General features: G+C 39.1%; 3 protein-coding genes across 3 annotated transcripts; 2 read left to right on the top strand and 1 right to left on the bottom strand.

Moving 5' to 3' along the window:
* Positions 1-14: 14 nt before the first annotated feature.
* LOC126375168 (putative nuclease HARBI1) lies at positions 15-1,750 on the bottom strand. The gene is made up of 2 exons (XM_050022036.1): positions 1,203-1,750; positions 15-1,120 (listed from the first exon to the last, which is right to left on the bottom strand). Exons 1-2 carry the CDS (start codon positions 1,488-1,490, stop codon positions 356-358), a joined length of 1,053 nt encoding a protein of 350 aa, XP_049877993.1. The 5' UTR covers positions 1,491-1,750; the 3' UTR covers positions 15-355.
* Positions 1,751-7,923: 6,173 nt separating this feature from the next.
* LOC126375156 (DDB1- and CUL4-associated factor 5) lies at positions 7,924-20,776 on the top strand. Its single transcript, XM_050022015.1, has 12 exons — positions 7,924-8,187; positions 9,108-9,265; positions 10,051-10,210; positions 11,726-11,855; positions 12,408-12,694; positions 13,547-13,668; positions 15,439-15,564; positions 16,742-16,958; positions 17,284-17,380; positions 18,410-18,644; positions 19,480-19,579; positions 19,663-20,776. The coding sequence occupies exons 1-12, from the start codon at positions 7,998-8,000 to the stop codon at positions 20,391-20,393; spliced, it is 2,553 nt and encodes an 850-aa protein (XP_049877972.1). The 5' UTR covers positions 7,924-7,997; the 3' UTR covers positions 20,394-20,776.
* A 1,230-nt stretch (positions 20,777-22,006) lies between these two features.
* LOC126375160 (tubulin--tyrosine ligase-like protein 12) lies at positions 22,007-24,091 on the top strand. Its single transcript, XM_050022023.1, has one exon. The coding sequence runs from the start codon at positions 22,054-22,056 to the stop codon at positions 23,899-23,901; it is 1,848 nt and encodes a 615-aa protein (XP_049877980.1). The 5' UTR covers positions 22,007-22,053; the 3' UTR covers positions 23,902-24,091.
* The last annotated feature ends 142 nt before the right edge of the window (positions 24,092-24,233 follow it).

The raw sequence follows: 24,233 nt of genomic DNA, 5'->3' as shown, positions 1-24,233 counted from the left end.
TATGCAGCCGGGCTAAGCGAGAGCTAGCAGAGCTGCATCTTTCTAGGGAAAGAAAGAAATAAATTGATAGTTTTTATTACATTTTTTTTATTGAGCGTATCCTTTGTATTTGGAGCAATAACTAATTTTAACTATGATACAAGTAATGGAATCTTAAAGAATATTTCTAAGAACTATTTCTATATGAATTATAACATAATATTATAGGTATTTAATACATATCTAACAACTAGATAGAAACTAAAGTAGTACATAATACAATACAGTAACTCTTTATTATTTAAATACAAGAAGCAAGTGGTACAAAAGGCGTTCTTTTTGCTGAGGAAACATAACTAACATAACAAAATTATACTTAACTAAAATGTCTTGCGATAAAACTAGCTCTTATAATACTACCTCGTTCATTGTCTGGAACAGGTGTTGGTGGGTCTATCCTTGCCCTCAAGGGTTCTGGCATTTCTTGGTTAGTGTTAACACTGATATTGTGCAATACAGCACAAGCCACGATGATGTTAGGGACATTTTTTATTTTGTTCTGAAGCTTCCTGCTTAAACAAGCAAATCTTCTTTTCAGGACCCCATTCAGCCTTTCTATAATATTTCTAGTACTGATATGGGATCTGTTGTAGCGCTCCTGAGCTGGTGTTTGTGGATTTAGCACGGGAGTATACGTGTAAGACGACTGTGCATATCCACTGTCCCCTAAAAGTATGCCAGCTCCTACTAAATCCCCTTCTTCAAAGCGCATACTACAACGGCTGTTGCTGAATATGCGGGAATCATGGGCAGATCCGGGCCACCTCGCCACAATGTCGTAAATCAACATTTGTGGCCCGCATATTAGTTGTACATTTATAGAGAACTCACCTTTTCTATTTCTGAAAAGTTCTCCATTTTCCCGACTCGGATTTTTAATTGGTACGTGAGTGCAGTCAATGCACCCGATTACCCCTGGGAATTGAGCACGTTGGTAAAATGCTCTCTTCACGTTGGCTCTCTCGTGTGCTCCAGGGAACTTGATAAACTCAACTACTTTCATTGCTAATATTTTCGATAGCTTAGCCACGATTTTAGATACAACTGGCTGACTGATCTTATGCAGGTCTCCGCAAACAATCTGTTGAAACAGAAATAGTTTGGTAAATATTTTTTATAACTGTAGATAAGTAATTATATAAATGCTTGAATGGCTAACTTACCTGGAAGTTTCCTGTAGCATAAAATCTTAACGCTATGAGTAGTTGCAATATGGGTGGTAAAGGTAACCCTTTGTTGGTTACATTTGATTGCAATCCAATCAGTGGCAATATCATATGAACAACGGTATCTTTCCTAAATCGAAAGCGTTTTTGAAATTGTTCTTCGTCGTAACATTCCAAAGGGTTTTGAGCGTCTCTGATATATTTCCGCGCCGGATAATCGTAAGGATTATCATAAACATAATCCATAAACTCTTCAAAGTCACTATATAAGTCACTATCACTCATTTTAATAACAAAAATCGAAGTTTGTAATATAAAAAGTATCGTCACAACAAGCGTTTGCACGGATTTCAAGCGTTGAGTAGTCCTTAAGGTTGGTCACGAGGTACCTTACATTTGACAGTTCATTCCTCAATTTTTACTCACCTCCAGTGAGGAAGAACCATAAGTCGAGGACGTAAATGTCAACTATGAATACCAAAAATCCTCAACCGAGGTTGAGTCGAGTGGAGGAAATCTTGAGTGACATCTGAGAATACGGGTGTAAAACACTAAAACAAAACAAAACGTATGTCGGTTGACATCTGTCAACACAACATTGAATTGAAACAAAAACAAAAGATACACAAAAGAAAAGAAAGTCAAAACGTGAAAAAGAACACAAATATATTCAAATTCAAGGTATTTCAAAGCAATAATCAAAAAGAAAGAAAGAATGTTTAGACAATCAAATATCTCCAAAAGTTGCTAAAACAAATTCATAGAGGGGCTTATAACAGTCCCTGTTTTTGAGAAGTTGCTGAAGGGAGAGCGGGATTTCTTCAGCTGTACGATATATGTTCAGGAGGCGGTCTATGAGAAGCAATCTGGGAAGAGTGAAACTACTGCAATCAAAGAAAAGATGTTGCAAAGTCTGATCAGCAGAGTTACAGAAATCACAAGTAGGTGATGTGAGAATTTTGATTCTATTTAAGTGGGCATTAAAACGGCAATGTCCTAGTCTAAGACGACATATAATTGAATAAAATTTTCTACCGGGGTACAGAGTACCTTTTGTAAACCATGGTGTTGATAAACTATTATTAATTTCGGCATACCATTTGCCTTTAGTCTGAATAATTTCCTGCCATGTTTCATTAAATTCATTTTTCAACTTTGTCCTGACAATAGCTACGATGTCAGAATCAGGAACTAAAACATTTTTAATGGGGTGAGACTGGGAACTATTTGTTATGGATCTGGCAAGAAAGTCTGCTTGCTCATTACCAACCACACCAATGTGTGACGGTGTCCAAGTCAATATTATATTTTTATTGTTTATTGACAGATTTTTATATTTTTCCCTTATGTCATAGATTATGTAGTTGGTATTACTAGTAAGGTTGGGATTATTAAGAGCTTGAAGAACACTCATACAATCTGAAACTATTAGCCACTTGTTGCCATCCTGAGACTCAATATAATCTAAAGCTATTAGAATAGCCAAACATTCAGCTGTATAGCTACTGACAAATGAAGGCAGTTTATACCCATGTCCCCCCTTAGCATGGGCATCATAAATTGCAGCAGAAACAGATTTGCTATTTTTGGCACCGTCAGTATAAACCTGATGATGATCAGACCAACCATTCAAAAAAGAATATACCTCTTCCTTACATTTCAAAGATGAATTTATATCAATTTTCATTGGAAAGAATTTAGAATCAAAAGAGTTCTCATAGCAAGGCCATAAAGAACTTGAATACAAATTAAAATCTTTTTGTAAATTTATAATTTCAGGCAGAAGCTGCCCAAGGGAACCAAAATATGAGCTACTAATTCTTGAGGAAGAAGACTGCAACTTCAGAAGCAAAGGATGATTTTTAATAGAAGAAATTTTCAATAGAAACTTAAAGATGAGATATTTGAACCTGCTTAACAAAGGAGGTACATTACATTCCACCTGCATCGATATGATGGGGGTGGAGCACATTGCACCAAGAATAATTCGTAAACAACGATTCTGGATCTTTTCTAATTTTTCAACAAATTTATTTACACTAGAAAAGCAAAAAAAAGCATATTCAAAATGACTCCTTACAATAGATTTATAAAGAATCAATAAAATTTTGGGATCTGCACCCCAGTAGGTACCAGTTAAAGATTTTAATATATTACAGGATTTGGATGCACGAGTTGTTAAGCAATCGACATATTTTTCAAACTTAAAATTATGCTGAAATAAAACACCCAAAAACTTAACTGTATTATCAACAGGCAGCAATCTATTATTATAATAAAGTTTAACACTTGACGTTTTAACCATTTTTTTAGAAAAGATAACCACTTTACTTTTGTCAGTGCTGATCTCTAAACCAAGACTTTCAAAATAAGTCTGCAAGTTTAAGAGAACAGCATTAAGTTTCCCTAGAATATCAGGCAACTCAGTACCAGAACAATACACAGCCAAGTCATCAGCAAATTGTAAATTTTGAGTTTCACTGCCTAAAACTAAATTTAATTTATGAATATACAGTATGAACAACAATGGGCTTAAAATCCCACCTTGAGATACTCCTTTGAAGGAATTTCTAGGACCAATTAACTGATTATCATGTTTAATAAAGATTTTTCGACCATGCAAGAAATTAAATATCCAATTAATTATTTTTCCAGGCAGCTGCAATGAAGACAGAACAGTTGTTAAAATATCCAAATTAACATTATTAAAAGCGCCAACAACATCGAAGAAAATACAACCCAAAATCTGATCACGAGACAGAGCATCACGGACATCCAGACAAAAGTGACTCAGGCTTTCCCGCGCCGACCGCCCTCGACGAAAGCCAAATTGATTAGCTGGTAAGATACTATTGCTTTCAATGAAGAATTCCAAACGCTGTTTAATCAGTTGTTCAGCTATTTTACCAACACAAGAACTTAGTGTTATAGGACGATATGAATCAGCATGGCTACTATCCTTTCCTGGTTTTAAAATAGGCACTATACAATCTGTCTTCCATTGTTCAGGGATTAAGCCGTTTTGCCACAGATAATTTAGTAAATTCAAGAATAATAACATACTGGATGGATTTAGTAATTTAAGCATTTTGTATGACACCCAATCCAGGCCACATGCTGTATCCTTACGAGATCTTAAGGCTGATTTTAATTCTTCAATAGAAAAGACTGTTGCCAGAAAAGAATTCGTGGAACTTAATAATATATTAAAGTGATTGTTGTCAGACAATTTTTCAGCTGTGTCAGGAGTATACTTGCGCAAAAACTGAAATACCCAGGCTTGACTAGAAAACTCACTGTGTGTTGAAAAGGTTTTATTAAATTTCCTAGTTTTAGACCAAATTAGTTTCATTGGTGTTAGTCTGGAAATAGATATACAAAAATTTTCCCATGACGATTTACGTTCCTGCTTTAATGTGCGTTTTTTAAGGGCTTGCGCTCGCTTGAAGTTAGTAAAAGTATCGACACAAGGATTTAATTTAAATTCTAAATATGCTTGTTTACAATTATTTACAGTTTTAGTACATTTTTCGTTCCACCAGATTAGAGGGATTCGATTTTTAGTTCTATGTTTATTATTATGAGAAGTTGAGGGTGAATTAACTTTGGTAGTACTGCCAGACCTTGAACATACTACACATTCATTTATAGTAGAAATGATGATATTGCAGAAATTGTTATAGCTCTCAATTAAATTACAAACATCAATTTGAAATTCGGATAACAACTCATTTACACGTTTCTCATATAGCTCCCAATCTACCATTTTCAGGTTGGCGTGAGGCGGGATGTTCGCCGAAGAGTCTGTAGCAACTGAAGGAGAAGATGTAAAACAATACTTCGTCAAAGTGGGTAGATGATAGCTACCACCTAAGGGATCTGACATGACCTGCCATTCACATGACAAGGCCAGTGATGAGGAAACCAATGTTAAATCAAGGCCATTTGGCCGCCAACTAAGGGTACCTGTTGTCGTTGCACGTCCGTCATTCAAGAGAACCAAGTCATTCTCATCCATGGAGTCCAAGACGCTTCTGCCTCGTGTATCAATACTACCACACCCCCAAATGGTGTGATGTGCATTGAAATCGCCTGCTATAATCAACGGTTTTGGAATACTACGAATCAAATTGTCAAATCTACCTTTATTAAAGGTAGGGTTACAATTACCTGGACTGTAAAAACTAGCGATAGATATGTATTTTTGATCAATTTGAACCTGAACTACAACGTTTTGTAGTGAGTCATCAAAGAAAGTGTCTAATTTACGAAATACTAGACTTTTATGAATTAGAATGGCTACTCCATTGTGGTCATTGCCGCAATCATTACGGACAGTGGAGTACCCTTTAATATTAAAAATTGTACAAGATTTAAACCAAGTTTCACTAATAATAGATATATGTATTTTATTATCAAAGAGAAATTTTTCAAATTCATGTCTATTACTTAACAAACTCTGTGCGTTCCACTGCATTATATTTATTGTTTGGGCTGAGAATTTGAAGAATTTTTATTTTTATGCTGAATAGTTTCTTTTATTGTGTCTGTTATCATTTGAGAGCTAATACTTGTGTTGTTTACTTTGTTTAATGTAATAACTTTTATTATAGATTCTGTGAGCAAAGTTAATGCGTTTTTATTAGATAGAATTAAATTTATTAATTCCTGACTGTTTTCTGTTTTGCTGAGTGATGGAAAGTGTTTATTTTTATTGCTGAATAAATCTGAAAAAGGTGTCGGCATAACTTTATTTTTATTTTCAATTATTTTTTGTTTCTTTATAGGACATTGCCCCGAAATAGACAAGTGATTTCCCTGACAGTGGACACAGATAGCTTTGTCTGATGAAGAGGTGCACGATTTAAAATTGTGCTGGTCACCACAAATTGAACATCTTTCAGAGTTTTTACAGAATTTTCCCAAATGACCATATCTTAAACATCTGAAACACTGTTTTACCGGGGGGATGTAGGGTAAAACAGGGAACCTCCACATTTTAATAAAAACATAGTCTGGCAAAGAAGTCGACGCTGAAAATGTAATTGCGACCGATTGGGTGGGTTGTAGTTGGAACGACTCTCCAACTTTCTCCCTTCTCATAATTCGTCGTACACAGATTACTTTTTTACAATTTGTACCTAGACCCAGTTCGTTAAATATTTTTTTGTTTGTCATACTGGTAGGCACTGAGTTGATAACGCCAGTCATTTCAGTGGTACCAGCAGGTATCGTCGCTTTTAAATTTTGGTCTCTCAAGAATGTAGAGTTATCCAAAAAAGCATTTGCTAAATTTGGGCGATCAAAGACTACGCCAATTTTAAATTTATTTATTTTTTTGAGATATTTAATGCCTTTGACTACTCTGGTGAAACCAGTGCTTAAATTCATCATATCTCGTGTCCCAATCGGTTGTTCAGTGCTACTTTCGATAAATACAACAAATTCATAACCTGCTGCGCTATCTTCTGGATACCGGCGACTATAATCAGTCACTCGGTATGGAGCATATTTGTCTTCTTCAATCTCCGTGTCCATGATCCTTGGCGGGTCGGTAACGTCCGAGTCAGAAGACTCGGGCTCAACAACCTCACCTGGTTCATCCCGAGACTGGGGCTGCTGCTTGCCTCCTTTTGTTGCCGAATACTTCCGCTTTGCCGGCTGGCCAGGCATCTTGCCCGCCGCGCGGGTCCTTAGCGGACCGCCTCTGCTACGGTTTTTTATAAAAACTTACCAAACGATAAATATTTACATTCAGATATGAAATAACTATTTATACAATAACTTAAACTAAATAATTATGTACAAATTATGCAAATATCTACAAAATTTGGAAATAAAATTGAAATTAAAATCGAGAGCTTAAAAAATCCCGCCTAACTTGTTCGAAGGTTCCCGCCCTTTTTTTTCGTTTAGTGTTTGGATTACCTATTTTGAATTTAGACAGTGACAGCTATGCTTTTTCGCCCACAGGTTACGCAAAGATCATAAGACTACGCTGCCTAGTCTTCAGTAAATTTTCTATTATTTGTAAATTCCAATAAATAATGTCTTAAGTAATACCTGTGTGGTATATTTTCCTTTTATCAAAATATAATCAAATAAATAATTAAATAACTTCACAGCTATGATCAAGTCTTCCTCGATTGTGCTTGCTTGCTGAGTATGATAGTATAGTAGACATGAATTATTAATAACATTTTATAATTAATATCAGATTAAAAAATATTAGTTATGAACGAATACTTTGGTTATTACTCTTTTATATGTCTATGTGAAAAACATATCGCGATACGATATCGATATCAATCAATCCAATCAATCACAGAATCACAACTCTCTTGTTTACCGCTTGACCCAAGGACCAATTGGCTTGACCGTAGAGGTCAGTGCGGTTTGACCGACCAATCACATTACAGCTTGGTCCATGTTACTCAGAAACTTGTCAAAAATCTGAAAAACAAAAAACATGTTTCATTGAACGCAAAAAATATTAAATGACACAAAAGAAAATTCTGTGATTTTTTATTCAATTTACAGAGAATTGTGTATTCTGACCACCTAATGTAATCAAATATTATAAACAATTATCATTTTGGATTCATAACTTTATCATAGGAAATAAATAACATTTTAATATCATAAAACCCTCAAAATCCTTTATTGATTTCTAATTACACGGTATTTTGAACAAACGGAATGTAAGATGTTTTTAAAAATAAAATACAGCTGATCGGTAGCAAGAGAAGTTTTGTTTCATTCGTGTCAGAAAATGGTGGTTTTGTTCTGAAGATGGCGAATGTTGCGAGCCCTATCCCTTATCTAACAAACAGGGAGTTAGGACTTTTACCGGATCTCAGAGCCCAATTCTTTAACAACCGGTTGAACGTTGCTAGGAACTTATTCAGGCGAGATTTGGTGTGCCATTTTGGATGCGTAAATGCAATCGAGTTCTCCAGCAATGGCGAATTACTCGTATCAGGTAATTTTCATAATTTATTATTCCAGGTGGAGGTATTACTAGGTGGGTATTTAGGAGGTATTGCTTGTAGCTGAAAATTCACTGTTAGAATTTTAACGATGCGTAGCGCCTTATCAGTTTTGTAACTTGTAATAGTAATAGACTGCTTAGTAAACTCGATATCGTCGTAAAAACATTATTTTTATTACTAATTAAAGTAATTTATAAAATTTTATTGCATTGCTTAAACTTGTTATTGTGCTTCTTCTTCCATAAAAGTTGATTATATCGAAAGTACCAAAAAACAGGATTTTTTATTGAATACCTAAACCTCCTACCTATATGGATAACCATTACAATACATTAAAGGCTAGGGCAATTTAAAGAAGAGGATAATATTCAATAATGACCTATAATTTTATTGTGTGTGCATTATTCATTTTAAATAAATAGGTAGTAGGTACAAAGATACTGATATTTAACATTTGTACATACTCAGAGTTTGTTTTAAAAAAAATACTGATTTTTTCTTGAAATTACTTTAGTTATCACTTAATAGGTATTAAACCTTCACCTCTGTGCCATGTCTGTAATAAGATTGCTCGATCGATTGCTCTCAGGGAAATCACACCCTGAGAGATCTCCTTGGCAATGGAGAAGTCAATTGCTGGTTGGCAGAGCCACTGTCATGCAAGGCGTTTAGTTTATACTATCTGGTTGACCAAGCCTTTGCCTAAGGGATAGGTACACGAAAGCACCTCTGAAGCTGGCACGATCACTCAGGGTGTTCAAAGCCTCGTTAAAAATAAGAATAAAAAAAGTTGCTTTAGTTTAACAACCCCTTTTCTTTGAATAGTTACAGTTCTAGCCAAATTCCCGTAGTCTTTTCCTGCCCCAACAGGAAATAGGCGTGTATTTATGTTTTGTATATTGTCCTACAGGTGGTGATGACAGGCGGGTGATGCTATGGCCATTCGGGCAGTCAATCCTGGACCGTGGAAAGCCAGAGTGCATGAAGGCTGTCCACCAGTCTAACATCTTCTGTCTCGGCATCACCACAGACAACCAGAGGGTCTACTCTGGAGGGAATGATGATCTTGTAAGTTTCATTGCTAGAGTAATTCCTGTTGGGAAACTTCTGTTTACTTCGAGAAAACCCATTTTCCTAAATTCATAATGACAAAAACCGATGAAACAAAGATAAAATATTTAATCAATATTTATAAAATATTGTGTCCAAATCAGAAATTTCCATCAGGTTTATGCTATACCGAAATGTGGAGACAGAAAGGCGAAAGCCCTTTTTCACTGCTAAATAGCCTATTCTGAACCTCTTATAATTAAAAAGAAAGAACCTCTTCTTTCTTAATTAAGGGTTTGTACTGTCAAACAGTCACTTTCCGCTCTGCACCCATTCATTACAGGCACCAACCTCGCCCCCTGTGGGTCTTCACTTCACTTTTTAAAATTTATGGCTGCATCGTTTAGAAACGATAATTCTGCCAACGTCACAGTACTGAAGAAAAAAACATTAAAAATCTTTTAAAAAAAATTGTCAATAGGTACATTTAAATTATATTGAAGACTGTTCGACGGGAAGTCCAATGATGTAGTCCAGAAGTTCCCTAAAAATAAGGACAACATAATTGTTAATTAACTTCACAGGCATATAGGTTAGAACACACGTAGTATAAGTCCGCCACCATTCTTCGTTCAGAAGTTAGTCTTACTTTAGTCTTAAATGACATTAAGCTAGGGAGTAAGGGGGAGAGCGCACGATCTGTGTCTCGCTCGACTTACGTGTTACGCATTATTTGGCGGCACATAGTAAGAATGAGATAGTATGGAGTGTCCGGTTTGTGTCAATATTAAACCTTCCAACAGGTGATCGTCCATGACTTAGAGAGCAAGTGTCCTCTGGAAGTACTGCAACATCAGCGCGCAGTATGCAGCCTCAGCATCGATCCGTTCAACGAGCGGGTGGTCGGCACCGCTGGCAACGACGGCCGACTGCTGCTGTTTGACACCAGGCACTCGGTTCATGGTGAGAATAGGCTAGTTTCCAAGTAGTCAAATAATACTATTTGCTAAACGTCAACGACGACGTAAACGTCGGCGTGCGTGTATGAAGCGATTGATGAATGTGGAGGAAGCAAGAGAAGTGTGTCAGGATCGAAACAAATGGAATTCTATAGTCTCTGCTTATGCAGGTGGGAAATAGGCGTGAGTTTATGTATGCATGTATGTACTAAACGTCATAGAATAACATGATAAAATGTCGGACTTATTATTACGTCCATAAATAACTTAAACAGAAAAAATAAAAGGTGTTTCGTTAGTTTTAAATCTGTCTTTATTTATTAATAAAATAGAGATCCTACAGAGATTCCAAAATAAGACCCTCCGCATTATCACAAATGCTCCATGGTACATTACCAATAGCAGATTACACAAAGAGTTGGGTATCCCTACAGTAAGTGAAGAGTTAAAAAATGTAAGCTGCTCTTACAAAAACAGAATAACAGCCCATCCTAATATACTGGCCAGGCCGCTCATGGATGAGCACACACAACTAAGACTAAGAAGGAGGCTGCCGCAGGATCTAGCCAACTAAGGCCCAAAATAGGAAGCGACACTGGTCGCTTACCTAAAATGATACCTATACACCACAAGAAGTGCTTATTATCCAAGGGTGATAGATTGCGCGCAAAAAAGGGGTTAAAAAAAAAAAAAAAAATAAATTTAGTAATCAGAATTTCATAATTTGTTTCTTTTTTTCTTTATGATCCTCTATTTGTGCTTTAACATCGGGCAGTGGCGGCCTTAGCAAATATTTGGGTGGTGCGAGACCTCAAAGTGGCACTCCTCAGCCCCATAAAATCCCGGCCACCCGGTATGAGTTTTATGTGGCCGCAATCTAACCAAATGAAGTTAGTTTGCGGCCAGGATGGACCAGTCTTGGCTCTATTTCGCCGCCCGGTGCGGTCGCCACTGATATCGGGTGCCGAGCTAGGTTTACCTCACCCCCTCTGGATCATGTAACGAGCAAAAAAAGAGCGAGAGAGCGACCGCATTCTGACCGCGTCGTCGTCGTAAGGTTGCATTATTTTGCTAAGCTAATGACGGTTCTGAATAGTGTTGTATATTAGTATCGATATAACATTTAGAACTGTGTATTGATAATATCGATGTTCCTTGCAATAGTCAGAAGCAATACTATCGATTGTTCTATTGGTATAGATGATTTTCAAGGTCAACAAACGATCGTCAAACTACAAACAGTTCGGCAACAGTAGTCCTGAGTACATAACACACATAAACAGCCTATATATGTCCCACTGCTGGGCACAGGCCTCCCCTCAATCAACCGCAGGGGGTATGGAGCATACTCCACCACGCTGCTCCAAGCTACTGAGTCCTAGTGTATGCTGCTGAGTTCTGAGTAAGATAAAAATATAGAATATTGCATATAGGAAACTACAATACTACAATAGTAACCCTAAACTGGCGAGCATTTATGAAGGTTTCTTGAGTAAAAATCCTTTACATTGTTGTACAGAGTCGCTGGTGATATCGCGCAGCAGGAAGGCGTTCCACGGCGTGATGTTCCACCCGCAGCAGGTAGGCATGCTGGTGTCAGCCAACGCCAGGGACGGCGTCGCGCTCTGGGACCTGCGCGCGCCGAAGCAGTGAGTTGTCTCATTTACCTAGGTTAAAGCGGTCGGCTCTTCATCCGGAGGTCCCGGTTTTGATTCAAAATGTGACATCGTTAACCGAAAATCACTTGATTGTTTGAAAAATATGATGATGGAATCTTCCAAAGATCATGTTAAATAAAATAGTAACACTTGCAAGTACACAATTTATTCCTTGACATTAATGTTTATCACTTTTCCGTATATAGCAATAAATTACATATTGTTGACGCAGATGCTTTAAATACTTCATTTATGTATATCATTGTATTTGTATATCAAGGTTGTTATTTTACTTGAAGTAGCAGGTACGAATTCGGAATTTATACAAGTTTATGTTGCTTTAAATTTTCTGTTTCCATGCGTGAAATGATGAAATTATTATTATATGAGGGAGAGGGACACGATTGCTCGATTGTTATAACTTCCTAATCCCTTTAACTTCACACCTTAACTTTGGATTACTTATGACCGAATTCCAAAATTTTTTGTCAATGTCTGTACTGTATGTCAGTAAAGTCTGTTGTCTTATGTTGTTTCCTTCAGCCCAGTAATCCGCTACGTGGGCACAAACGGGTCCTGCCAGAGCAGTATGAGCGTGCGTTTCAACCAGCAAGGCACGCACATACTCGCCCTGCGCCGGCGCCTCACCCCCGTCCTCTACGCCGTGCAATCCGCCGAGCCAGTCGCAGAGTTCTACCACCAGGACTATTACAACTCTTGTACTATGAAGAGCTGCAGCTTTGCCGGAGAAGGGGAGCAATATGTGATGTCTGGCTCCGATGATTTTAATCTCTACATGTGGAAGATACCCGAAACTGGTGGTGAGAATGGTAAGTACTCAAACTAAAAATATCTTTATTCATTAGGTAACAAAGTTACACTTTGAATCGTCAACTTTTACATAGATATATTATTTGTCGAACGCCTCATCCGCCTAAAACAAATTAATAAGTCTCAGATCATAGAAACAAAGGAGATATCAGCAATCAATTACACGAGGCCACATGTCGCCTGTTATCTCGTCGACTTGTGAAGCGGCTACGTCGATTTACCCGCCGTTCATTGCGTAGTAACACAAGCGCTGGTTGTAGTTGCGCAATACCAAAGTGGCAATGAATGATGTAAAAAGTTTTATAATACAATCGTTGCCTCATATAATGTGATCGTTTTGTGCATATTTCGGTCTCACCGGCTATGCTCCCGCGGCATGTCTTTATTATGAGAACTCTGGTCTATCAATCAAGTTGAATCAATCAACCTGTTGCAGAAACTCGTAACATTTTACTGGACCACTTTTGATGATTTTTGTATGTATTTTTTGAGTAAGTTTGGATAATTTAGATTCTCAATAGCTAATATAATGCTAATCTAAAATAGAAGCTAATGCATTTTCAGTTATTAGTTTTATTTGGATACTAAAAATTAGCTTAAGTTGGTTTATTAAACACTTCGCTATGTGTTCTGTTTTGTATGCTGTTGGTTATCTAAATACATGAAATAATAAAATAAAAATAACGGATCAACGGAGCAAGCCCTAGTCGGGTCAGCTAGTCTTCTTATCGTGTGGGTTGTGAGGTGGAATACTAGCCCCATCAACCCTGGTGTCAGGGTTATGATTGAGCCGCCAAAGGCCCCTAACATGACGATTGGTCAGCTAGTTATAACTACACTTGTTCGTCCAGGAGACACGTTGGTTGAGCCGCCCCACATCGTATTGTATGGGCACCGCTCCATCGTGAACCAGGTGCGCTACAACCCGCACTACTGTCTCATCGCCTCGTCGGGCGTCGAGAAGATCATCAAGGTAGGTGTAGTTTACTAATAACTTTTTAGTAGTAGTTATTACATACATGTTAGAGCACGAATATTGTACTCTGATTCCAAGGTAACAGAGACCTTTGTGGAGGACGCATAGCGCCAGTTAAACGATGGCTCACTGTCACATTACTTTTATTGGATGTTCTCTGTACGGAGTTCGACACAAGAATGGTACAACTCGTGCGGCTCGCTGTCTTATAAGGGCTGTCCCCACTACCGTACCTTGCACGTGTGTCGTAAACAAGTGCAGGTGCTGTTTGTTTGCTAGCCGTACGTGTTGTTTACGGTTAATATAATATTTAGATTTTCAATATTTTGCTGTCGCGCTATCATACATATACATAGGATCACGCCTACTTTCCAATGCGGTAGGCGGAGACCACGGAATTCCACTTACTACTATCCTGGCATCTGGAGTAAGTTCGCTTCACGTCGCTCGAGGGGTCTAATGATCCGTCAACGCGTGTCCTGCTGTCCTTCTGTTATCTTACCTCTTACTCTTCATGCGCAATACCTATGTTACTTTAACTAATTACATAATTTTATATAACAGCCTCTGTGGTCTAGTGGTAAGAGCATTAGGCTCACGATCTGGAGGTCCGGGTTCGATTCCCGATGGGGACATTGTCGAAATCACTTTGTGAGACTGTCCTTTGTTTGGTAAGGATTTTTCCGAAAAAGTAAGTTGATTCCGTGCTTCGGAGGGCACTTTTAAGCCGTTGGTCCCGGCTATTAGCCGTAAAAACACCTCCACCAACCCGCAGTGGAGCAGCGTGGTGGAGTATGCTCCATACCCTCTCCGGTTGATTGAAAGGAGGCCTGTGCCCAGCAGTGGGACGTGTATAGGCTATTTATGTTTATGTTATATAATCACAATTTTCCTCCAGTAATTATTCTCATTAACATACGGACACACGTACATACACGACATACGTTTCACTTTTTACACGCTCTCTATTCACTAATACGCACATGCACCCTTACACACTCTCACTTAACACACACACACACTCACCCTCGAACTTAAATTCATTATAATCCGTTAAATGTATACATATTATTAACACAGTTAATTTGATTTGATTGTTTAGATTTAAGCTTATTGTTTGGGGTTCAGCTGAAAATCAGCGTTGTGGCACTCCCTCAATGTCGGAGTGTCACAACATCTTGCCGAGCTGATGTCCCTTTTTAGAGATAAGGTTTAATTTCAGTATTTTGTTCATTATTCTATTCTGTGTACCACCTACTTATTTCTAAAATAAAATGTTTAAAAATGTAATTGTTTTAAAATGTTTGTTTCTAATATAATATGTTTTTCATTCTTTCTTCTTTCTTCGTTGTCCTTAGCTGAACATCTCGCAACTATACAATCTTTTTTGACGTAAGCTTCTTACGTACTCGGTTAATTAATGCATACTTTACTTTATGTAGGTACTGGCCCCGATTCCTGCAGACATCTCTTAATTTTACTTTAAGTTATACCTGTCATTTTCTTATCCGCCGAAAAGGAAAGGGACGGATGATTGACAGCTCTTAATTTTAGGAAGAATGAGTAAATAAATGAATAACCCGGGCGAATTTTTAGACGGTTGTTTTAGATTTGTGCTTAAAATTGACGTGTGTTCCATAAATTTTATGCTTGTCGATTACCCGTCCCTTTCCTTTTCGGCGGATAAGAAAATGACAGATATAACCTAAAATAAAATTAGATGGTATTTACAGGAATTAGCACCACTGTAAGTTGTAACGTCCGCAGATCTGGTCGGCCCTAGAGTACCCCGCGATGCGCGGCGGGCTGCTGGAGGAGGCGCAGGGCTCCGACAACCCGCGCGAGATCTACAGCCACGAGGACTACGTGTCGCTGGTGCACCACAGCGGACAGGTAAGAGTGCTCCCAGTAATGGAATATTGCAAATGAAGTATGCATGCATACGCCCTGACCCGAGGTTCGCGCCCAACTGGGCAGAGCACCCTCAGGCCTGTTATCTTCAATTTGATGGAGGACGTAGATCGGCAGTGGCTGTGATTAGCACCATTAGCAATGCGGTAAATTGAAAACAGCTGATTCACACCAAATGTATATTTAATTCCTCAAGAATTATTACACTTGTCACACACGATAATGTCAGTCACATAAGTATTTTAAAGTAGTCACAAAAGTATAAAGAAAACAGAACGATGAAGCGAACCGTCATGGACGGTGGTCGAGCAGAGAGAGGGAAGAAGGTGGAGGGCAGACAATTCGTCTCTAGTCCCCGAAGGCATTGCCAGTGTCAAAAAACATTAAATAATATAAGGCCTTCCATTCACAGTACAATTATTAGTTGGGAGACCATAGACATATTAACACAATTTAGTGCCGGGTGAGAGCCTTCAGCGCTCGCCATTTCTTGACGTGGCTTTTTGCAGATTTTCCGCCAATGCCATTAACTAGTTGACCGGACAAATGTGGGAGTGCTGAGGGCTGAAGTAGTAAATAGCCCATTATCAGACACCACACAAGTACATTTAATTTACAAGTACAAATAATCTTGTCTTAGTCCTTTGATCCACAGTGGAGCAGCGTGGCGGAGTATGCTCCTTACCCCCTCCAGTTGATTGATGGGCTTGTACCCAGCAGTGGGACTTATATGGGCTGTTTATGTTATTCAAATTCAAAAATATCTTTATTCAATAGGTAACATAGTTACACTTTGAATCGTCAATTTTACATAACGAACGTCTCATCCGCCTAAAACTACTGCAGCTTCTCACAACCTGTATAGCCGGGGAAAAGAAGCTGCAAGAAAAACCTCGGCACAGGGCCCTAGACGTTCTTTAAAAAAAAAAACATAAAATATTGGTATACAATTGAGTAATTTAGCTGCCTAATATCAGTTCTCAGACAGTTAATCCCATGCATTCATATCTTCTAAATAATCACTAACTTTATAATAACCTTTTTGTAAAGTTTTTGTTTAACTACCGTCTTAAAACAGTTGAAAGGCAAATTAATGGCAATGGGAATCTTATTGTAAAAACGTAAACATTGCCCCTTAAACTTTACGTTCTTTGTCCAGTACATATCGCACAACTACGCGGAACAATCGACGAGCGAGGACCCGCGCATGATGGCGTTCTTCGACTCGCTGGTGCAGCGCGAGCTGGAGTGCCTGGCGGAGGAGACGGACTCGCTGGACGGGTCCAGCTCGGCCGCCTCGCAGCACGGGAACGACTCGGACTCCTCTGACAGCGACCACATCGTCGTCGACTTCCTGCCGCTGCCGCCCAAGAGAGGTGACCATGTTGATAATGTTTTGACGTCAGTGTGCTTTTTCATACAAATTCCATAGTAATTTTGTGTCTTGACGTTTAGTAAAAAGTAACTGATTTGACTAGTTGGAAGCTAGCCTATTGCCCATCATGTTATAGGTAGACCATCTAAATCAGACTTCGTCTGCGCGGTGCAGGGGCGCGGGGGTATGGCAACAGCGGGGACCGAGAGGTGCGGGCGGCAGTGTACTTATAGATATACCACAATTCCTGTATCAGTTTATATAGTACAAAATATAGTAATGATTATTCTCCTTTACTGATTGTTTTTTACTTTTTATTACTGCAGCGGTTCCGAATGGCAGCAAAAATTCAAACAGACTCGCGCGGTTGGTGGCGTCTCGTTACTCCAAAAACTTACGTTTACAGAAACGAGGATCTCTAAGGTATGTTCTATCCACATACATAACGATAACATATTAGTTATATGCTCTATGTAATAGAATAACCTTTGAACTGTTAAATAAGCCAATATTGTGTCAATGGCCCTTACCTCTTACAAATAATATTACTTTTCAAAACAATGGTATGTATGATGAACAGTATCGTGGCAGTGGACAACTAGATCTGCCAAAAACCAATCATTTTTTTAAATCTAATGCTAAAAACATAATAATAGCATCGAAGCTCTCAAGTTTTCAAAATAATAAAATAGAACTCATTTACTTTGAACAAGTTGGTCCATAGATTGTTAGTAACAAGTATCTTAAAAAACACAATATATACAGGGTGTTAGTGACATCGTAACGAAAACTTTGAGGGGTGATTGAGGCCATGATTCTGAGATGATATCAAGTGGAATTTTCCGTCGCAAAAGTATAGAATTGAAAATAATAAAAAAAACACAAAAATTTTCATGAATATTCAGACTGAAAATTCCACTTGATATCAACTCAGAATCATGGTCTGAACTATCCCCCTCAGTATTCGTTACGGTGTCACTAACACCCATACCTACTTGTATGGCTACCGTATGTACTTTTGTGGGGTGTAAGTGACATCGTAACGAATACTGAGGGGGATGATTCAGCTGATTATTCTGAGTTAATATCAAGTGGAATTTTTCATCGCAAAAGTATAGAATTGAAAACAATTTAAAAAAAACTAAAAAAAAACCATGAATTTTGCGACGAAAAATTCCACTTGATATTAACTCAGAATCATGGCCTGAATCATCCCCCTGAGTATTCGTTACGATGTCACTAACACCCTGTATACAGTATACACACAGTACGTAATTAATGTATTAAAGGGTTGTATTATTTTTTTTCTTTACACATATATACATAAACTCACGCCCGTAATCCCCAATGGGGTGGGCAGAGCCACAAGTAATCAAAGACAACTTGCAGCCACTGTTGATACGATGGGTTTTCTTTAATTTTTCTTAAATCATAAGAAATGTACTTTTTTAGACGAAGTAAACAATCGCGGTCATCTCTAAGCAAGTCGAGCGGTAAATGCGTGTCGGGCACCAGCGCCAAGGGCAAGCGCACGCCCGTGAGGCGCGCGCGCGGCCCGCGCCGGCCCGCCGCGCGGCCCGCGCTGCCCGGCCTGCACGCCGCCACGCACTCCCGCGTCTCAGCGCCATCTAGCGAGAGGACGGACTCCGATGAACCCGCACATTGCCTCTTCCGGAATTCAGGACGGGTGAGGCGATTTTCTTCTCTTATCTCAGCTGGGTTTTGAGATCCATAACCGACCTCATGTTGTGTTAATCTACTAGTAAAGGCAGGCACACACCCTCACTCACGTCGCAGTCGCGGATTACCAGCCCGTTGCCACCGAAACTATAGATTGATGAATCGGGCCAATTTTTATTAACATATTAGTTAGTACCCATAGTCGACAGATTCGATGTACCATCCCTAACAGTATTAAGAATGAAAGGTCAATGACCCATAGTCAATGTCAAGTTAGTACTGCCATAGAACAAGGAATAATACTACATATAAAACGGAAACTCTTCGCTCCCCACCAGCAGATACGCTAGGTTTACCTCACACACCCCCCCCCCCCCCCCCCCCCAGTCTTACTTTAGGCTGCGTTTCCATTGACGCGGAGCTGAGCGGAGATGTGCAGGAATCGACCAATCACCGTGAGGGATAGAGTGACAGAGCGTCTTCGTTTTTCGCTCTCTCGAACGCTGTGATTGGTCAAATCCGCACATCTCCGCTCTTCTCCGCCCATCTCCGCGTCAGTGGCCGAGGCCGGGGCCTTAGTCTTCAATAGTATGGGCGTCTGACGTCACACACACAGATGCGCGTGTACAACAACAATGTGTAGTGTCTGTGTAAAGCTAGGTATTTTGTATGAAGTGTCCGGGGTGTAAGGGCAAGCGCGCAAATCTACGACACACGCACGGCCCGCGCTTTGTTACCAGCGGCAGTATTGCCTGGATTACATGCGGCATGACATTCAAGGATATCAGCGCCATCTAGTTAGTTTAAGCCACAATATAATAATGTAATTTCTTTGATTTCAGATAATCAGACCTCTACGCCGACGAATAAATCCCACACGGTCTGCCAAAAGAAAAAGCAAAGTCACTAGTTATAGAAAAGTCATAAATTTAAGGAGTAATGGTATGTAACATATGAATAATATAAGGTTATCTTTATCAATATTAAGATACAAATATATTCTCATTATTTTTTTTCGTTTGCAGGAGCAAATATGGCACAAGACAGTAGCGACAATAACAATTTCAATAGCTTTGACAACTTCGACGACAATCTAGCGCAACCCAGCACGAGCACAGGGTACAGGGGCCAGAACACGTCGGCGCTGTTCCGGATAGCGGAGGTGGACTCGGACGACGACCAGTCGCTCGGTGGCCGGCCCATCTCGCCGCGGAACCAAAACGGAAATCAAGTACCCAACAACCTTATCAGTATCATCCCCACACCCATCAACGGTTCCCGAGACTCGCTCGGGGATTCCCTGAGGGTGGAGCCTCCGGAGTCGGAGAGCAACTCGACGCCGCCGCCCGAGTCCCGGCTGCGCATGAACCTGCGCCGCGTGCGCCGCAACGGCCGCCTCAGCCTGCAGCGCTCCGACTCCAGCGAGTCGCCGCCGCACAAGGACGTCGCCGGCACCTCCGCCGCCGACAGGCTCTCGCCCAAACCGACCTACAACAGGAGTGTCGCGCGACTCATGAACGAAACGAACGAGAGCGAGCTGGAGAGCAGTTGCAGTACCGAGGGCAGTCTATGGCCCGCCCCGACGATGGGCACTCCCGACAGTGGAGTCGGAACCGTCGCCGGCAGCAGTAGTCGCACTCAACCCCCTCAGGACGACGTGTCCGACGACCCCGACTACCAGGCCCTCAAGTTCAGGCAGCGGGTCAAAAAGGCCCGGCGGAATTACCGCACCCACATGGAATCCGACTCCAACTGAACTGAATATAGATAGATAGTCATTAAAAATTGTGTTCTATAATCAAGTTGTTAAGCGACTGCGTACTGTTAAGACTCGATATTTATAGACGTGTATTGTAAATTGCACTTTAAAATGTACTTTGAAGGTTTTTAGTGATGTGGCATTCAAGAGTAGGTATAAGTTTAGTAGTTTTGACGAACTATGGACGCGAGATGTGTAAGAATAAGCTAGTGACTTAGTAGAACAAGCCAATGTCACGCAACCGCTGTTTAGAGGTCAATAATGCACGCAAGTGCTCATATCATTAAAGGAAAATCGAGCCTCAACGATACGGGATTGTCGCGACTTTTATATTCGCCGTTTATTCGCGATGATTTTGTATTCTGATTTTATAGTTCACACAAGAAACGCCGCATCGCTTTAAAACCTTTATGCCCTTGTCACTCGATACTTAATATGTCACACTTGTATTATGTATTCGTGTAAAAATTACATCACAATTCGTTTTTCGAAACTTCATGCGTATCGTGTTGACGGCGGCAGATATTATTTGGCTTTTTATATAGGTACTTTATATTGTAAACTGTCAACATATTTTGTGATCTAATATTCTATAACTTAATTAGTTTTAAGGACCATCAATGTTCCCCAAAAGTTGTTAGCTTATGCTGGTAAATATACCTTCATTTAAATTGATATTGAATTTGATTTATTACGGTACTTCTATCTTATCTACATCGAGTGAGCCGAGAAGGTGGGTTTTCACGATACGACGACAACGATCTAGCTCGTGTTACCGCACTCGGTCCGAAAGTGTTCCTGTAATGAAATTACGAATGGACTCCTAAGATCAGGCTCGTCTTAGCGCACGCTGTCCGAAACCCGGCTATAATAGAAAAATCTATTGAGCAAGCAACTGATCAGTGAAAGCACCCAGATCTAACAAACCACCCATTCTGAAGATGTGGTAGACTGTATTTGTAAGTACCACATATCGAGTAGAATGTTGGTACTGTGGAAAAGTCCAGGTAAAGTACGTAAAAAGGAACGTAAAAGTCCTAATTGTCAAAATGGGTTTTTTGTTTAGGTGACCGACGTTTTAAATAATGTAAAGTGAGATAGAAGATTATTTGTTACATATCTCGCTATCTTTGTCTTCTATATAGACTTAATCAGTTAGTTCATTCTTTCAAAAGTAATTGCGGTCTTGCTTTTTTGGCGGGAGGCGGGAACGGGACAGTTGCTTTCTTCATTGAATAATCTAAATAATTAATACGAAGTGGTGTTTTGTGGTTAATGATCGCATTAAGTTAGTCGGAAGACATTCGCGAGTGTTATTATATTGGGGTATTCAATAAACAAAGTGTATCTGCCTATTTTCGCTTCGTGTCAGGAAGCCGCTTCATAACTCAAAAGTTTATGCGGACTTTTGAGTTAATTCGTTTGGGGTTCGGAGTAGGAGTCTACTCCGAGGGTGGGGGCTTAGGTTTCATCATCATCACCTTTCATCATTTCATTAATCATCAAGAAAAAAAATACGTCAGACATGGCTGTATGGGCATAGTTCCCTTTGCCTTACCCTTCGGGGAAAACCAAACAAAAAAAAAAAAATAATTGCGGTCTTGTTGCGGTCCGTTAAGGCCGAGTGTCCTTTTAATTTTATTTATACAAGGGAAAAATGGATGGAATATCAAGTTTGAACAGTTTTCTAGCTGTGCATAAACCACAGTTAATTTTGTCTGGAGTTCCTGAACATTTTTGGTCGACTTTATGCAAGAAATTGCGTGACCAAATCTTTGATTCAGGTTTGTCTTTCCAACTTGCTATGATTGATTATGAAGACAGTGATAAAATGCCTTACGATCCTTTATGGACAGTCATTGCCACGAAGGACATTGATAGAAACGATCCTAGCCACATATACCTTGTAGATCATGCTTGGACATTCAAAGCGAATAGTATTAAAAATAACCTCCGCAATGTGCCGGGGTTATTGGAAAGAATGTGCAGTCTGATGCAAGTGACTGGAGATACAGTGGAAGAAAAAATCGAGAAGGTTTCCGAGCAAGTTTGGAAATATGCTCATACTTATGCTATAGGAGGAAGTGAGTTTTCTATAGAAGAAAGGGTACCAGTATGGTATGTACTTGACGAGCTGGGTTCTGGTATCACGCACTCTGACAGTCCCAACTTTAGAGCTGTTCCATTCATACATGTGCCAGATCAAATGACTTACACACTTCTCTTTCCTGTTGAGAATGTTGAGGAAGGAGATCCTGTAACAAGAAATTTTGTTGAAGGACATTACCCTGACCCACTTCAAAGAGAAGCTATGCTGATTCCTTGGAAGGAATATGAACATTTTCAAGAAGATTTCACCCCTCAAGAACCAGACAGTAATTACTTTCTAGAAGGACATATTGTGGAGACTCTACCAGACCTAGATTTATTAAGAGATAGACAGAGACCTGAAGGTAAACTAAAAGTTTTCTCAGAGTATCAGTATATAAATGACTACCTAACTTCACCTGACTTTGAAATAGTGGGTAATGAAAATGATGCAGATATTATATGGTACATAAATCATTTTAAAACTTTCAGAGAATTAAGCAGAGACTCACCTAACAAGTTTGTGAACCAGTTTCCATTTGAGTATGTCATTACTATAAAAGACTTATTAGCTATAGTTGCAAGGAGATGTTCTGATAAATCCACAAACACATTCAACAATAAATTAGAAACTTCTCCTGCTTGGTTACCTACAACTTTTAATATGAAAACTGAACTTACAAAGCTGGTAGCATATTACATGCAAAGAAAAAAGGCTGGGTTAGACAACCACTGGATTTGCAAGCCTTACAATCTGGCTCGGGGATTAGACACCTATATCACAGACAACCTGAACTTTTTGTGCCGTTTGCCCCTAAGTGGACCAAAAATTGCACAGAAATATATTGAAAATCCTGTACTTTTTGAGCGACCTGATGTGGGCTTAGTGAAGTTTGATATTCGCTATGTTGTATTGTTGAAATCGGTCAGTCCAACTGAAGTTTACATCTACAACAACTTCTTCCTCAGGTTTTCTAATAAACCTTTTGCTTTGAACAATTTGGAGGATTATGAGCAACATTTTACTGTGATGAACTATACAGAAGGAGCATCATTATACAGGTTGTTGTGTGCACAATTTAAAGAGGCTTGGGGTCAACAATATCCAGATTATTGTTGGGCTACTGTGGAAAAGTCAATATTTACAATGTTTGCAGACCTCTTCACAGCTGCTACAAGTAAGGATGCCCCATGTGGAATAGCAAAGAGTCCCCAATCTAGAGCTCTATATGCTGCAGACATAATGCTAGCTTGGTCTGAAGAAGGAAATGAGAAAGTTGTTCAACCCAAGCTGCTTGAAATGAATTGGATGCCCGACTGTCGGCGTGCCTGTGAATATTATCCTGCCTTCTACAATGATATTTTTTCTGTAATATTTTTGGATAAGGAAGTAGATACTTGTACTAAAGTTTTATAATTTCCTAGATTGTATTTTTGTTCCCTGTATTTTACATACTTTGTCACAAATATTTGTTTTAATCCAAAGTGTTTTTTCCTGTTGTCTAGTCTAATACCAGTCATAAAAATGTGCTTTTTTAAGTTAATAATTATAAAATTATGTAAACATAATTTTGTCTCATTAACAGAAAAATAAAGTGCTAATGGAATATTTTTACTTTTAATTTTTTCTGGACTATAAATTGTAAGCTCCAAATAAAATAAAAGCTTTATTTTCTGCTGTTAATTTCTTTTGTTTACATATAATTCAAAAATATAGAAGTAGAGTAAAAGTACAGAAAATAATTAAGC

Source organism: Pectinophora gossypiella, chromosome 18, assembly GCF_024362695.1.
Source record: "Pectinophora gossypiella chromosome 18, ilPecGoss1.1, whole genome shotgun sequence".
NCBI lineage: Eukaryota > Metazoa > Arthropoda > Insecta > Lepidoptera > Gelechiidae > Pectinophora > Pectinophora gossypiella.
This window is presented reverse-complemented; position numbering and strand designations above follow the sequence as displayed.

Coding starts and splice junctions, on each gene's coding strand:
- LOC126375168 (XM_050022036.1), bottom strand. CDS start 1,490: ATGAGTGATAGTGACTTATATAGTGACTTTGAAGAGTTTATGGATTAT. Junction 1,121..1,202: donor ATGCTACAGGAAACTTCCAG/GTAAGTTAGCCA, acceptor CTGTTTCAACAG/ATTGTTTGCGGAGACCTGCA.
- LOC126375156 (XM_050022015.1), top strand. CDS start 7,998: ATGGCGAATGTTGCGAGCCCTATCCCTTATCTAACAAACAGGGAGTTA. Junction 16,959..17,283: donor GCCGCTGCCGCCCAAGAGAG/GTGACCATGTTG, acceptor TTATTACTGCAG/CGGTTCCGAATGGCAGCAAA. Junction 17,381..18,409: donor CAGAAACGAGGATCTCTAAG/GTATGTTCTATC, acceptor GTACTTTTTTAG/ACGAAGTAAACAATCGCGGT.
- LOC126375160 (XM_050022023.1), top strand. CDS start 22,054: ATGGATGGAATATCAAGTTTGAACAGTTTTCTAGCTGTGCATAAACCA.